This window comes from Stegostoma tigrinum, chromosome 3 (assembly GCF_030684315.1).
Source record: "Stegostoma tigrinum isolate sSteTig4 chromosome 3, sSteTig4.hap1, whole genome shotgun sequence".
NCBI classification, from domain to species: Eukaryota; Metazoa; Chordata; class Chondrichthyes; order Orectolobiformes; family Stegostomatidae; genus Stegostoma; species Stegostoma tigrinum.
In genome coordinates, this window is record NC_081356.1 from 75,043,778 (window position 1) to 75,056,074 (window position 12,297).

General features: G+C 38.8%; 1 protein-coding gene across 9 annotated transcripts in view; it reads right to left on the minus strand.

Annotated features, from left to right (window-relative positions):
- dmxl1 (Dmx-like 1) overlaps window positions 1-12,297 on the minus strand; it is a 204,653-nt gene that overhangs the window by 82,642 nt on the left and 109,714 nt on the right. For all 9 annotated transcript variants that reach the window (XM_048528018.2, XM_048528019.2, XM_048528017.2 and 6 more), the window contains 4 exons: window positions 8,320-8,489; window positions 4,199-4,296; window positions 3,421-3,586; window positions 462-732 (listed from right to left, as the gene is read on the minus strand). In XM_048528018.2, coding sequence (XP_048383975.2) covers window positions 462-732; window positions 3,421-3,586; window positions 4,199-4,296; window positions 8,320-8,489 — 705 coding nt within the window. The remainder of the gene's footprint in view (window positions 1-461; window positions 733-3,420; window positions 3,587-4,198; window positions 4,297-8,319; window positions 8,490-12,297) is intronic.

Here is a 12,297-nt window from a genome sequence, read left to right on the forward strand (position 1 = left end):
GCAGACAGCACCTTGACTGACAACTTTTGGATTTACGCTTTTGATTGAGCATGTATTTTTGCAGGAGGATGCTACCATATAGATATCAATTAGCTCTTATAGTTATTTTCCTGATTAGCAACATTAGGTCATATCCTTTTCCTCACCCCAGCAGCACAAGAACGACTTTAATTCAGAGCATCTTGATATAGAAATGTCCAATGCAAAGCAGCATTAAATTTGCAATATCAGCAGTCCTTAACTAACAGTTGCAGTGCAAATGTACCAGTGACCCACTATAATCTCAACTGTCTCCAATCCTGTTCCCAGGCAACTGATAACATGCCTTTAAGGGAGTTAGCTGACATACAAAATGCTTTGTTGGTCTTCACACTTCCTTTCAAGTAGTACAAAAATAATAAATAAATGTCACAATACAAAATTAAATGTTTTCATAAACCTCGTTCATCAAAAAGCATTACCTGTCACACTGGAATTATCATTTTCTTTCATCCCCTCTTCCAACAGAGTGTTCAGAGAGTTGGTGTAATCTTCTAATATCCAATACGCCATACTCCGCAATACAGAATCAGAATTTCTTAGAGAAAGGTTAAAGTCTTTGCTCTTTATATCATATCCCAGGATTCTTCTGACAAGTATAGACTTGTAAGTGAACGACACTTCAAATTCTGATTCATATAAGCGTGCTATTACAAGAGCTAACTGAACATCATGAAGTCTTTCGAGACAAACCTATATGAAGAGAGGGTACAATGAGTTGTAAGCACTTACTTTTGTCAAATCCAGATCAGATGTCAGTTGTATAACTTAATGGTTCACACTGAAGACTGCATTAGGGTCCATCCAATCTGATGTCATAATGGTTTGGATGAATAAAAAAGGCAGAACATCTTGGGATCTAAGTACAGACTTACATCCACTGCTCTCCTTAATAACCGAGTAATAAAGTCTTACAAAATAATGTAACTTGCACACAACTGGGACTGTGAAATAAATTACATTACATTAAGAAAAGAGCATCTTCACATTAAGATTTACTTGGTTGTTTCTCTATCACTTTAAACCAAATAGGCCCTGAGACTCAGTCAATGAAGAATAGTTGTGGCAATATCCTTCTACCCACAAATACCACATTGCCTTTTCTTTGAAAAACAGTATACAATATGGAGGCTAGATCCTACAACAAGGTACAACGCTGCACAGATTTTTTGCCGTGTTTCTAATTAGGGATTGAACAGAAAATATTGTTTCTGTAATGGATATTGTAGAAATAATATTGAGTAAAAATTTCAAATTACACTGACATGATAACAGAATGAGAGCTTAAATAATCTGTACAAAAGGATGCTTTTCAATACCATCAAGATCTTTAACAAACAAACGTTCAGTACCTTATAAATGGGGTATGAATCTTTAAATTGGGTTATATACATGCAACTGAATAGAAGTTCAATGAATGATTTTCTTAGAACTGTGCATTTTCAACCCAGAAGTGGTATGGGAACGTTCAAGATTTGAGACAGAAACCGGAAGGTGAATTTCATGTATAGGAATGCAGCGATTTGCTTGTATGCATATGTTTGTGCACCAGACTGTCAAGACGTATGACTAAAACAACTGAATTAATTAATCTGTAACAACTGTCTATGCTGGAGTCTAAGATAACACAGTGTGGAGCTGGAGGAACACAGCAGGCCAGGCAGCCAGAGAGGAGGAGGAAAGCTGGCGTTTCGCATTGGGACCCTTCTGTAAAAGGGTCCCAACCCGAAACGTCAGCTTTCCTGCTCCTCTGATGCTGCCTGGCCTGCTGTGTTTCTCCAGCTCCACACTGTGGGTTACCTCAGAATTAATTTGGAAGTTACATCAAATAAAATGAGTTTGACATGTCAATATAATGGAATTAGACTAAAGTACCCTTATATGGGGAATGCCAATTCTCCATACTTTGAAGTAAATAACCTAAAATTTTGAAAAGTAGGCCTGGTTATACATTTGGTGTTTGCAGAATTTTGCTGTTCAAATTGGCTTCCATGAGGGATTACAATGTGACAACTAAAATTGAAGAAATTCATTCATTGTTTGGTCTTTTAGAATTTCTGAAACATTTTTGACAGTTCTTTATAAGTTCTCGAGACGATTTGCACTTCTCTAACTATCAATGTCTATTACAACAGGATCAAGTTCTACATGGAGCAAAAACAAAGTTGCTGGAAAAGCTCAGCAGGTCTGGCAGCATCTGTGAAGGAGAAAACAGAGTTAACGTTTTGGGTCCGGTGACCCCTCCTCAGAACTCAAGTTCTACATGTTGCTGTTTATCAGTTGAAAGCATAAAAGTCTGCCATCGCCCAAGCTTTTTATTTTGATGATATCGTGAGTAATTAGAACTGGTTCAGGCTTGAATAAAATGTTCTTTTTGGTTGAATTAGCAAAGCTGTCACTTTACAAGCTACCAGAGACCAAGTGCCTCAACAGGTTATCAGCTGAAGTACAAGGGAACAAATTCAAGTGAGGAAAGAACATATTGCAGCTGCGGCTTGCGTGGTATTCTACATAACAAGCATGCTGTTGGCAAGCCAAATAGACAGTCTTCCCAATTCACAGGAAAGTTGTGGTGCACGAGTGTGTGTCAATGTGATGTTTGTCATTTAGGTGGCCTGTCCCCTTAAGTAACGAAGCAAACAAGCAGTCCTTCTCTTCAGCAGTTTGTGATCATTAAAATACTGATTTAACTGACTAAATATTCTTATGAAACTCAGAGCATAATATCCAATGTGAGATGAGATTTTATGACTTGAAAACAAGATTGTCTAACAACTGACGTTAAGAATACCTAATTTATACTTAATCAGTTGGAGCACACAGAATGGCTCTCAGAGAAGAAACAAGTTACACATTGACACACAGGAAACTGCCCTTTGCAAACGGAAAGAAAGTGTCCAATTATTGCAATCAGAGATAATGGAAACTGCAGATGCTGGAGAATCCAAGATAACTTGTGAGAAGCTGGATGAACACATCTCAGGAGCACAGATGCTGCTTGGCCTGCTGTGTTCATCCAGCGTCACACTTTGTCCAATTATTGCAGCTATTTCAAAGCTAGATGGATGCCATGCCTCATGCTAAGGTCTTTACCAGGGTAGATTTGCCTCACAAAGTTAAATAAAAACCTGTTCACTAATGCATTCTCTCTAGTAATGTCTCAGAGTTGCATTTCCTTCTCATGCAGCACAAAATTCTTGATGATGTTCCCTTTGAGATTTGGTTTTCTTGGAATTCTGCCCCAGTGAAGAAACACAAAAACCTTTGTTTGCATATCTCTTAATTTAGCAACACAAGTGAACAATTTTTGAACCTTTAATTATTTCAGAATGTAAGCATGCGAATTTGTTCAGTGGGCAATTATATTTAAGTTTACTTTACCTCAACAGCATCCTTAAGGGAACCAGCCAAAAGGAAGAAAGCTGCTGACTGCTCAAATCGTTGTTTACCTAACAATGCGAAGGCATTCTTCAATGCAGCTTTCCTCCATCTATCGTCACTGAAATTTTTTCCAAAAAACTCAGTCATTTTTTTATCCTGGAGAGATCTGCACATCAAAAACAAAGTTAATCTACATTCTGTTCTTGCTCCATATTCATTGTGCATTCAAAACACCACCACAATATAGATCAATGTATGTTAAGAAAAGTAGATTATATTCATAAACTAGCATATGCTTTGGACATTTCATTTTATCAGGAAAAATAAGCATTCAACATTCATTGGCAAAGTAACATTTTGATGGCTTATTGAATGCCCTTTTTTAAAAATCGTTTCCCCAATCTTATTTCATCTGCTTGGAACAGCCTCCAATCATACCACTTTAAATGAGGTTCAGGAAATTCGCAAAAACAATTGTGGTTCATTTATTACATTCTTCTTATAGGTCAAGATAATATTCCAACTTGAATAATGCTTCATTGTTTTCTTCCCTCTTGCCAATGATTATTATGGCAAAGCAAACAGTATCTCTAAATACTAGTGGTTATGGGATGATTCACCAATCTTTTCGATCTAGAGTTAAATGATACGGCAAGAAAAGCATTATTGTATTCTTGTGGAAACCTGCAAGCATAATTACAAAGACAAAATTTGTGGCTTGTGCAATCAATGGGGAAAATGTACTGAATGTCATGAACAAAACATTGGAATGTCTTACCTGAACAGGCCCCATAATACTGCCTTTTTCTTCATAGCAAGGTAAAATATAGCTGCTTCTAAAGGATCGTTATTTCTCTGGAATGCAGCTTTAGCAACCTGTGTTTTAGGCAAAAAAAGTTTTCATTTGCAATACATTTCTAAGTTTACAGATAAACATAGAGATGAAACATCTAATTCTTTTCTTATAAGCCACAGGAGTCAGCAGTTGCAAATCCTTAGTATGATCATTTTTATCATGAGAAAAAAGCTACAATTGACTTTTTGATCAAAATTTTTAAACTCTTGTTCCTTTTTGTTTGGAATTTATTTTCCAGTCTTGCACAAGTTGAAAATGCTCATCAAGGTCAGTTTTCCACAAAATCTTCATATAAAGTCTCGTTTATCATTAGCTATTTCATCAGTCAAAAGTGTCTTACAGCAGGATGAATAATTACAATTTGAACGTCTGGATAACACAAATAAATGTCTGGCATTCTCAATCTTTTCCTTGCTTGTACTTCAGGACACAGTTTAGGGAAAGCAACTTGCCATCTGAACCCAGCTTTTCGATAGCATTCAGCCAGGTAACCACTTAGTCAATTAAACACATTTTCGTAAAAGAATCGTTTTTAATTCAGCATAGAACATAAAAAGATACATCCTATATATGTCTAGAATTACCAATGATGGAAAATAATTTGCATTTCATGTCATTTTTGACTGAAGGATGACTTTGCCCTCTTCCAAGAAAAAAAAAAGATACTGAGAGAGAGCATCCTTGCCTCACAACTGAAAGATGAAAATGATTGACTTTTCACAACCACCAGACATCCTAAAATGCTTCGTTGTCAATGAAGTACTTTTTTCAAACCTACTCACAGCTATAATGTAGGAAACATGGCAGCCAAATGGTGCTTTTACCCACAAACCGCAACGAGATAATAACCAGGTAACTAGGTTTGTCCTGCTGACCTAGAATTCTTGGCCAGGATGACTCCATAGCTGTTACGAAGATTTCTCCTAGAGAGGACTGCTTGGGGCTTGGTGTAATAGCACACTCGAAAGACAGCAACTCTATCAATACAGCACTACTTCATGATTGCATAGGAACATGACGTTAACTTTTGAACTCAAGTCTAGGAATGGGCTTGAACCCAAAAACCACAATCATACAGGACAGAAAAGGCCCGGCGGGCCATCAAGGGTGCTCCTGAGATGCTGCTTGGCCTGCTGTGTTCATCCAGCCTCACATTTCATTATTACTTACACTTAGAGTTATAGTCATAAATATATATAACGTGGAAACAGAACCTTCGGTCCAACTCTTCCATCTGAACAGGTTTCCCAAACTAAACCAGTCTCATTCACCCGCACTTGGCCCATATCCCTCTAAATCTTACCCATTCATGTATTTGTCCAAATATCTTTCAAATGTTGCAGCTAAATCTTGTTTACAGATTAAGAGGGCAGTTGTTGAAAACAAAAACATAGGAACTCCTATGCGAAAAAGGACAATGGTTCATCCCATTCACTGTCATCCTGGTGCTCTTATGATCCAACAATAATGGATATATTGCAAAATCATGACAATAGCTGACACGGAGAGTGTAAAACACCAACGGTTAGAGTGTTTTGGCTATGTCTCAAGCACAGAGTACATGTAAAAAGATAAAGGGAAGAATCCTTTTCTCTTCCCCACACATCCTGTGAAGAAATGAACAAAGTACAGGGCACATGAATAAACTTGCACTAAGTTGGCGATAAAACTTGGAACTTGCATGCAACAGTATAAATGCATAGTGCTAATCTTTGCTCATTGGTATTAGAAGAGGTGTATAGAAGGAAACAGCCTTTTTAGTTTGTTAGCTAATTTAAAATGTTCCCAGTTATACCAGCAATCTCTCAAATTACACTTGTCATAATAGTTGTCTTAACAGCTTGCAATACATAAATTTATAACAGTACAGAACACACAAGTTAAGGCAAGCATCATTAACTGGCCACCTAAACTGGTTAATCTGTCCATTAACAACTGCAGAAGCTACTTGTTCACCTTTGGCCCACTGCCTTGAATATTATAGCACTTCAAGTGCTTATCCAAGCTCTTCAAAGGAGTCCAGGTTAGCCACTTCAACTATTCTCTTAAGTTATGCATTCTAGACCCCATCAACCTCTGAAAAACAAGGTCTTCAAATCCCCTGTAAATCTCCTACCTTTCACCCTAAAGTTATAGAACAACATAGAAGAAAGAACAGTACAGCACAGTACAGGCCCTTCAGCCTATGATGCTGTGCTGATCTATTATCCCATTCCAAGATCAAACTTACCCTGCATACCCTACATTTTACTATCATTCATGTGCCTATCCAAGATTTGCTTAAATGACCCTAATGTATCCAACACTACCACTGCCACATGCTACACATCCGCCATACTCTGTGCAAAGAACCTAACTCTGACATCTCCCCTATACTTTCCTCCAGTCACCTCAAAATTATGCCCCCTCGTAATAGTCAGTTCCACCCTGGGAAAAAACGCTCTTGCTATCCACTCTATTTATGCCTCTCATCGTCTTGTACACCTCCCTCAAGTCACTTCTTGTCCTCCTTCGCTCTAGTGAAAATGGCCCTAGCTCCCTTAACCTTTCTTCATAAGGCCTGCCCTCCACTGCAGGCAGCATCCTGGTAAACCTCCCCTGCACCTTCTCTAAAGCTTCCACATCCTTCTGATGTTGAGGCGACCAGAACTGAACACAATATTCCAAGTGTGGCCTAACCAGGGTTTTATCGAACTGCAGCATAACCTCATGGCTCTTAAACTCAATTCCTCTGCCAATGAAAGCCAATGCACCATATACCTTTTCAACAACTCTAACTTGGGTAGCAACTTTGAGGGATCTATGGATGTGGGCCCCAAGATCCCTCTGTTCCTCCACACTGCCAAGAATGCTGTCATTAACCCTGTATTCTGCACTCAAATTCGGCCTTCCATAATGAATCACATCACACTTAAGTCCCTTTTTCTCTTGAACCTTCAACAAAAATGAACAACTGCTCTCTATCCACCCTGTCTATATACCTCAATCAGGTTCCCCTTCACCATTCTCTGCTTTAAAGAATATAATCTGAGCTTATTCACACTCTCCCCACAGCTCAAATGCTCCATTCCAGACAACCTCACGGTGAATCTCCTCATCACACCCTCTAGTGCAATCCCACTCTTCCGATAGCGTGGGGACCAGAATTACACATGGTATTCCAGCTATGGCCTAGCCAAAGTTCTGTACAGCTCCAATGCCATGATGATAAAGGCACATATCTTGTCTGCCTTAACCACATTAACCTGTCCAGCCACCTTCAGAGATCTGTGGGCAAGCCCCCTAAAATCCCTCTGTTCCTTCAAACTTCCTTGTGTCCTGTCATTCATTGAGTATAACCTCAATACTTCTTCCAAGCTTATATTTAATTGGGGTTCAATTCCAGCTGCTACTGATCTACCCATCTGACCAATCCGTTTGCATCCTTCCAGAATCTAACACCTTCATCCTCACAATCAAGTGCCCCGCCAACTGGTTATCTGCAAACCTACTGCTCATCCCCTTCAGATTCTCATTATTTATGAGTATGACAAACAATAGTGACCTACCACTGATACCTGTAGGACACCACTGGACTCTAGCCTCCAGTCACACAAACACCATTCTACTACTCCTCTGCTTCCTGACATTAGTCCAAGCCAACTTGGGGTCCAACCTTTGCAGTTGAAGAGCTGAAAGTGCCGTACCTGGCACCTCCAAAGTGTATTTGGTGCTAAGAAGTGGTAAAGAAAAATGGGTATAAATCTCTGCCATAGGAGGAAAGCGCCAAAACTTAATCATGAAGAAAATGGTGTCACAAGTTAGGTTTAGTTTGCCAGTTGATAACCGCAATGTGATTGAGGAATATGGATGTTTCTCGTAATAGAAGCTGTTAGCAGCAACTTATAGTTCCATGTTGAAATTTGTTCAGCATCCACTAATATTAGCTGTCCAGACACAAGCATACAAGGAAAACAGAGAACTGAATCAGCATAAGATACTGAACAACTATCAACGCTTTCTTCCATTTTTAATAAAAATATTCGGAAAATAATACACAATACCTTTTCTATACACCTGCGTAGAATGTTTGTGCTGCGCACCCACCAGCCTACCCCCATTGCTCTAAGTTCAGACCAGTGAGGATCTCCTCTTTGCATTGCAGGGATCATGTTTAGCAGCTCTTCCTCTGCCTCCGAATGAAAGGCCCAGGCAAAATGACAAGTAGATAAACCTGAAATAAACAAACATATTTCTACAAATCAGGTTCTGCATCTTAATGGGCATTGCAGTGACTATGCTCCCAAGATAGTCACCCTTAGTCTTGAATATATAGTGCAGTAGAGACTTGAAACCTCAATATGAATTCGAATTTATTTATAAACAGTAGAAAAAGCAACATGCACAAAAGACTAACATCAGTAATTGTCAAGATGATCAACTAATTAACTTATTCTTTAGAGAAGAAAATCTGTCTGTCTTTCTGATCTCATGAGGCTACCATATGACTTCATGCAACATAAATGATTCTTTTTTCTGAAATGACCTTGAAAACCACTCAGTGTACTACTTTGTAACATGTTGATGTAATTAACAGTCAAACAAGGCAGAGCACTTGACTTTGACTTACATGGTGGAATCAAATTTTATAAATGCATACTCAAACTTATCAAATTCGCAAGTCCTCCTCAATAATATCAGGCAACTAACGATAAAGTTGAAGTCATTGTTACATTAACTAGTCAAGCAAGTTGTGATAGCGTCATTCTTAGAATGAGCTACCATTTTAAACTTGCCGTCTTTAGATATCACTAGCTCCACAAAGTACTGTCAGTGGCAAGAATTGGCATAACAATAGTTTACAGTCTGGAGAGCTTGACTCCAGGAATCCTAAACACCAATGCCAGATGTCATGAGATCTCATGGTTTAAGATGAAACTGAGAATGATAACCTACCAAATGTTCTCTTACACCTACATGATTACATCACAATGTTGAAGAATACTTGAAAGTAGTCCTGAAGGCATGATGGGGGAATTCAATCCCATTACCCAACAGTACCTTGGTAATACCTTCAACAGAAGATGATTGGTTGCCAGACTGGCAAGTGGCAACAGAATTAGCAGACAGGACTAACAGTTTTTGGATTTTTCCCAAACCACCAATACAAATGCATTCGTCATTACATTCTTGGCCCTTTATTGCTCTGACAGAAGAAAAGTCACCTTTTCATAGAGAAAACTCACTGAAGGTGTTGGTTGACAGCACCATGATACAGAATAAGATAAAGATTAGCTGCAACAGCTCTAAACTAAACTTCCAAGAGGCACCGTGGCCAGCAGTTGAACAGCATCACACCACAATATATAACCTGGTACATTCTAGTGTACATCATCACCATCACCAAGCCAAGGAGCTAACTCTAGTTCAATGAGGGGGGGGTAGGACAGCAAGCCAGGAGAACCATCATGAAGTGCCAAATAGTTGAAACTACAACAGACAGATACATGTAGAAGCAGGAGCTATGGATAGAGAGTCAAATGCTCCAACTAAACAGTTCAACATTTTTCAGCCCTGCCACATTCAGGTGTGAAGAAGAATGACAGTATGATAATTACAATGAGTGACCCTAATCTTCATATTGATTAAATCAAGTCGGAAGGAGTAACTATGACAAAAATTTGCCAAGTGCATTTGGGATCATTTCCTGGGGCAACATTTCATGGAACCAACCAGGGTAGAGGCTTTCCTTGATCTGGTCAGACTGGTTTAATAAATGACATCAGAGTAAAAGATCCCCTCAAAAGTAGTGATCATAACATGGTAGCATTGAATATTCAGTTTTGAGAGAAACTTGGGTCAGAAACAAACATGCTTAACTTAAATAAAGACAATGATGTAATGGTGGTAGAGTTCACTGAATTGGGCTGGGCAGATAGATTAGTAAGAAAGACAAATGTCAACAATTGCTTGTCTATTAAGTAATTCATGACTCTCAGCAAAGTTATATCCCAGTAAGGAGGAAAGATTTGAATAGGAGCATAAACAAACCAGGGCTAACGAAGTTAAGGAGAGTATAAAGTTCAAAGAAAAAGCATACGAAGAGGGAGAAGTTGATGCCAGTGAAGACTGGGATAAATTTAGAACCCGGTAAAGGTAGACTTAAAAAATAGAGATAGAAAATAAACAAACAGAGGTCTTAACTATCAAGAAATATATAAGTTTGACAATAAGCACTTCTTTTTAAATATGCAGGACTCTTAGAAAACAAAGCTGGGTGATAGTTATGGGGAACAAGGACGTGGCAGAGAAGTTAAACAGGCATTTTGCATCAGACCTAAGGATGGAAGATATTTCAAGCATCCTGTTGATACAAAAGAACATGGGGAGGAATTAAGTGTCATTGCCATCACTGAAAAGTACTTATTAAGCAAACACAAACTAGGCTCAGGGCAGGTTGGTCCCCTGGTCTGATGGTTTGCAGCCTGGCATCCTAAAGGCAGCAGTTACAGAGATAGTAGATAGTGGTTGTAACTTACCAAAAATCCTTGTATTCAAGAGAAGTACCAGAGGATTGAAAGATGCCTGTATTCAAAAACAAAGGGAGGGAGGCAAAAGCAGGTAACTGTAGGCCGATGAGCCTCACATCTATCGCTGGTAAACTGCTGGAACACATTACTAAGGAAGTAACAGCACATTCAGAAACCCATAATGAAATCAAGCACAGTCAACATGACTTCAAGAAAAGGAAACTGTGTCTGACTAATATAATAGAATTATAAAAGAGGACACCTCAACCAGAGTGGAGAGAGGGGGACTCAGATAAACTGTACCTGAACTTCTACAAGACACTTAACAAGGTACCTCACGGAAGGTTAAATCAAAAGGCATTATCTCTTGATGCTGGTGGCAATATATTGGTGCGGATAGAGAATTTGCTGATAGACAAGAAGGAGGAAATGGGGATAACATGTCTTTTTCAGTTGGCAACTTGTAACCACCGATTCAAGACTTGCAACTATTCACAATATATATTCATAACTTAGAGGGAGGAAGTGAATATACTATTGCTAAATTTGAAGATGCTAAAATAGGTGAAAATGCAGGTTGAGAGAGGAATGCAAAGTTTATTGAAATATTGATAGGGTATGTAAGTGGGCAAAAAGTTGGCATATGGAGTATTATCTGGAAAATGAGAACTTGTTCATAAAGGAAGACAAAAAGAATGATTATTTAAAAGGAGAAACACTACAGAAAGCTGCAACAAAACATACTGGAGTACTTGTGCAACAAAACTTAATCACAGGTACAGCAGGTACTCAGGCACACTATAGGAATTTTGGCCCTTATTTTAATGCGGTTGGAGCTTGAGAACAGGAAAGTCTTACTGCAACTGCAGGAAATACTTGTAAAATCACATCAGGAGTATTGAGAGCAGTTTGGTCTCCTTAAGGAAAGGTACTGCTTAATTGGAGGTAATTCAGAGAATGTTCACTAGGATTATCCCTGTTATGAAGAGATAATCTCATGAACAAATGCTAAACAGGTTTTGGACTCTACTCACTGCAGTTTAGAAAAATAAGTGATCTCATTGAAATATACATAGGAGTCTGAAGGGGCTTGACAGGGTACATGTTCAAAGAATGTTTTTCTCAAGGGAGAAAAAGAGCAGAGGTCAGAATAAGGTCACAACTGAAGACTGAGATGAGGAGGGATTTCTTCTGAGGCTGAAGGAACTCCTTGCCAGAGAGAGCTGTGGGGACAGAATCCTGTGTATACTTAAGGTTGAAAGAGATAGATTTTTGACCAATTGGGGAAAATCGCAGAAAACTATGTGAGGAACATCAGATCAACAACGTTCCTATCGAATGGTGAAGCAGGCTGAACCAAAAGTGCCTACACCTATTCAAATAGTCTTATTATGACTGAAATTGAACAACCATCACAAATATCCCCAATCTCAATGGTGGCAGAGCCTAGCATGAGAACACAAGAAGCAAGGCTGAAATGTTTGCAAGCATTTGCAGCCAGAAATTCCTATC